Genomic DNA, 5,000 nt, shown 5'->3' with positions numbered 1-5,000 from the left:
AACAACTCCCAGCTACATCACACACACTGACCTAACCGCCGACCCCCTCCCCCGTCCACCCCCCCCCTTCTATCTTCCCTTCCCCCTGTTGTGTCCATCATAGCATATCGAAATTTGTTGTAGTTGTATTTTTTATTTTTATCACAGCAGATTTCTCTCTGTGTGAAATTCGGGCTGCTCTCCCCAGGGAGAGCGCGTCGCTACACTACAGCACCACCCGTTATTTGTTTTACCTATCGAATTCTACAGAATTCTGCCAGGAACAACCCTTTTGTTGCCGTGAGTTCTTTTACGTGCGCGAAGTGCATGCTGCACACGGGACCTCGGTTGATCGTCTCATCCGAATGACTAGCGTCCAGACCACCACTCAAGGTCTAGTGGAGGGGGAGAAAATATCGGCGGCTGAGCCGTGATTCGAACCAGCGCGCTGAGATTCTCTCACTTCCTAGGCGGACGCGTTACCTCTAGGCCATCACTCCACTATATATGCACACTCGCGCGCACGCACGCACGCACGCACAAACACACACAAACACACATCAAACATAATCCCCCTCCACTCCTACTCCCCATCCCTCTTCCACCCCCTTCCCCAGCCTTCCCACCCCCCCCCACCCACCACCACCACCACCAACTCTCACACCCGTACCCACCCACCCCCTCCGACCAATACACAACTCGCCCATAAGCCAACACATGAATCATTGGATGACATGGACACCACCGAACACACACACACAGACACACACACAGACACACACATACACAGACACACACACACACACACACAAAAGCAACTGTCAAGAGCGTGCTTCTTCGCATCCATTCTCCTCACCTCACCCGCTCTGTCAGCCACGCCCACGCACACACACCGCCGCCCACACACACCCACACCCACCCATTTCATCGGACATAGCATTCTCGTCATCTCACCGGCTCTGTCAGAGACGCCCCCCCATCCACACACACACCGCTGCTCACCACCTTACAAACAACACCCACACTCACACACACCCCATTTCATCGGACATAGCATGACTTGATGTGAGGTTACATTATGACCTTTGAGTGTGTGTGTGTGTGTGTGTGTGTGTGTGTGTGTGTGTGTGTGTGTGTGTGTGTGTGTGTGTTTCTCCTCAGTTGCATGCAGGTCATGGAACACCAATTTCTTTTCTGTTTTTAAAAAAAAAAATTTTTATATATGCCTTCTTCATTGGCCAAAAAACAAAACAAAAACAAACAAACAAAAAAACCAAAACAACATTCAAAACTAAAACCAAACCCCCCCCCAAAAAAACCCAACATCTTTGTCTCCATCTTTGTTGTATTGACCATATTAAAAGACGTCTTGATAAATAAGTAAGAGATAACTAATAAAATAACTAACTAAATGAAAATAAAATAACTAACTAAATAAATGAAGAGATAAATAAATTGATAAATGAATAAACAAAAAAATAAATAGATGGATAGGTAATTAAATAAATAAATAAAATTTTGTATATAATTACTCTCTCTGTCATAACAGATTTCTCCGTGGTGTGAAATTCGGGCTGCCGCTTTCTCCCCAGGGAGAGCGCGTCGCTACACTGATAGCGCCGCCCATTTTTTCGATTTTTTTTTTTTTTTTTTTTTTTTTTTTTTTTTTTGCTACAATTTGTTTGTTTTCCCATCGAAGTGGATTTTTTTTTTCTGCCACCAGTTTTGTTTGTTTTCATATCGAAGTGGATTTTTCTACAGAATTTTTCCCCGTTTTGTTGCCGTGGGTTCTTTTACCACTACGTTAGTGCAGCTAAGGGCATGCTGCACACGAGACCTATGTTTATCGTCCCATTCGAATGACTTGCAATCCAGACGAGAACACCACTTAATGTGTAGTGGAGGGGGTCGGGGGGGGGGAATACTAGTGACTGTGGGATTCGAACCAGTGCAAACACACAAGCACGCACGCACGCACGCACACACACACACACACACACACACACACACACACACACGCACACACACACACACACACACACACACACACGCACACACACACACACACACACACGCACACACACACACACACACACACACACACACGCACACACACACACACACACGCACACACACACACACACACACACACACGCGCGCGCGCACACACACACATACACAAACACTCACCTGAGTACAGAACTCAGCCTCCAGAGCTTTGTGAGCGGAACTGTTGGCATCTTTCAGATCCGTAGAGTAAGAAGCATTCAGTCGTATCAACGATTTGAAACCCTCGTCTGAAAATCAGAATGATGATGACGATGATGATGATGATGATGATGTGGATACTTAATATATGGGTCTTTTCCAGAGGGCACCCAGGAGTTATAACCTGGATGCGGCCCGGTCCCCTAAGAGTGTAAGGAGTTAACTCTCTCCATACGAACGGCGAAAGAGACGACGTTAACAGTGTTTCAGCCCGATTATCATCATCAAATATTGCAAGCGGAAGGCTCTTACACTGAAGAGGTGAATGTTGACAAAGAATACCACAATTCTGACGACAGAAGCTAAAGGTTGGGTCATTCAGACACCCACTGGACATCCGAGGGGTCTGTGTAGAGGAGAAGAGAGGACTGGCCGTACTGAGTGAGTTAAGGACCGAAACATTTTGACTGAGGGGGGCTTCTTCTCTCTGAAGACCTTGTACTGTCCAGCTCTCCCTAGAGTTTCTTATCACTATAGGTCTTTTTCAGAAAATGGTGTAATTCCTGCCCTAGAAGGTTACTGATAAAAAAAAAAAAATATGTTGCTTGAATGAAACTGTCTATGATTTGTTTTTGATTCCGTATATTTCCGTAAATGTCTGACAACCAAAGAAAACCTGATATTCGACCATCTTCTTACAGAAAATGTGTGTTCTATGGTAGTGAGGGGTTAAAATATGCCTGTCCCCACATAAATGGTCAATTTTTGTAGGCTGCAGAAAAATTGAAAAAAAGACAGAAAGAAAAAAACAAAAAAAAAACAGAAAGAAAAAAAGTAGGAACTTTTCAATCTTAACAACGATTTCCCCAGTCACAAAGAACTCATGATTATCAAATTACTGATTTTAAGACATGTTTTCTATTTCTTTTGAAATCTTGAAAAGAGAACATAGCGTGTCCCAAGACGATATGCTGCCATTTCTGTTACGGAGGCATAAAAAGTGCCATACAAAGTCATGTTTCCTGAAATTTGATATGGAGACTTGATATGGATGCTTATATTGCGCCTACCCTCGGTCGGAGACCAAGCTCTAAGCGCTTGATAAACATGGGGTCATTTTCACAACAGGCTGCCTACCTGGGTAGAGCAGACTGACGGTTGCTAACTGGGCGCTAATCATTCGTTTCCTGTGTCATTCAATCAGGTTTCTGTCGCGCAAACATACACAATTAGACAGACATGTAACATTTTACGTGTATGGCCGTTGCTAAAAAAAAAAAAAAAATGCCCCGCGCCATGTAGGCAGCCACACTTCGTTTTCGTAGGTGTACATGCTGGGTATTTTCATTACCCACCGAACGCTGACATGGATTACATGATCTTTAACGTGTGCATTTGATCTTCTGCTTGCGTATACGCACGAAGGGGGCTCAGGCACTAGCAGGTCTGCACATATGTTGCCCTGTGAGATCGGAAAAATCTCCACCCTTTACCCACCATGCCCCGTTACCGAGATTCGAACCCAGGACCCTCGTATTGAAAGTCCATCGCTTTAACCACTCGGCTATTGCGCCTTTGTTAGAAGAAACATGGAAAGTCCACACGATGGAACCATTCAGACGTATCAACGATTTGAAACCTTCGTCTGAAAAGCAGAACCCTTGTTTGCAGAAACATGGGAACTCTTGTTTGCAAACACTATTAAGAGATTAGAGAGGGCAAGGGATTGGGCATCAGAGAAAGAGAGAGAAGGGGAGGTAACACAGACAAAGAGAGAGAGAAGGGGGTAACACAAAGAGAGTGTAGGGGAGGTAACACAGAGAAAGAGAGAGAGAGAGAGAGAGAGAGAGAAGGGGAGGTAAAATAGAGAGAGAGAAGGGGGGTAACACGGACAGAGAAAGAGAGAGAAGGGGAGGTAACACAGACAAAGAGAGAGATTAGGGGAGGTAACACAGAGAAAGAGAGAGAGTAGGGGAGGTAAAACAGAGAAAGAGAGAGAGAAGTGGAGGTAACACAGAGAAAGAGAGAAGGGGAGGTAACACAGAGAAAGAGAGAGAGAAGGGGAGGTAAAATAGAAAGAGAGAGAGAGAGAGAAGGGGGGTAACACGGACAGAGAAAGAGAGAGAGAAGGGGAGGTAAAATAGAAAGAGAGAGAGAGAGAAGGGGGGTAACACGGACAGAGAAAGAGAGAGAGAGAAGGGGGGTAACACGGACAGAGAAAGAGAGAGAGAGAAGGGGAGGTAAAATAGAAAGAGAGAGAGAGAAGGGGGGTAACACGGACAGAGAAAGAGAGAGAGAAGGGGAGGTAAAATAGAAAGAGAGAGAGAGAGAAGGGGGGGTAACACGGACAGAGAAAGAGAGAGAGAGAAGGGGGGTAACACGGACAGAGAAAGAGAGAGAAGGGGGGTAACACGGACAGAGAAAGAGAGAGAGAGAAGGGGAGGTAACACAAAGAGAGAGAGAGAAGGGGAGGTAAAATAGAAAGAGAGAGAGAGAGAAGGGGGGTAACACGGACAGAGAAAGAGAGAGAGAAGGGGAGGTAACACAGAGAAAGAGAGACAAAGAAGGGGAGGTAAAATAGAAAGAGAGAAAGAGAAGTGGAGGTAACACAGAGAAAGAGAGAGAACGGGGGGAGGAGGGGTGGGCGGTAACACAGAGAAAGAGAGAAGGGGAGGTAACACAGAGAAAGAGAGAAGGGGAGAAGGGGAGGTAACACAGAGAAAGAGAGAAGGGGAGGTAACACAGAGAAAGAGAGAGAACGGGGGGAGGAGGGGTGGGCGGTAACACAGAGAGAGAGAGAGAAGGGGAGGTAA

General features: G+C 45.7%; 1 protein-coding gene across 2 annotated transcripts in view; it reads right to left on the bottom strand.

Moving 5' to 3' along the window:
* LOC143275580 (uncharacterized) overlaps window positions 1-5,000 on the bottom strand; it is a 26,584-nt gene that overhangs the window by 9,556 nt on the left and 12,028 nt on the right. For both annotated transcript variants that reach the window (XM_076579784.1, XM_076579783.1), the window contains exon 5: window positions 2,170-2,276. In XM_076579784.1, coding sequence (XP_076435899.1) covers window positions 2,170-2,276 — 107 coding nt within the window. The remainder of the gene's footprint in view (window positions 1-2,169; window positions 2,277-5,000) is intronic.

The sequence above is a fragment of the Babylonia areolata genome, chromosome 30 (assembly GCF_041734735.1).
Source record: "Babylonia areolata isolate BAREFJ2019XMU chromosome 30, ASM4173473v1, whole genome shotgun sequence".
NCBI classification, from domain to species: Eukaryota; Metazoa; Mollusca; class Gastropoda; order Neogastropoda; family Buccinidae; genus Babylonia; species Babylonia areolata.
Note: the sequence above shows the minus strand (reverse complement) of the source record. Positions and strands in the feature narration are given on the sequence as shown.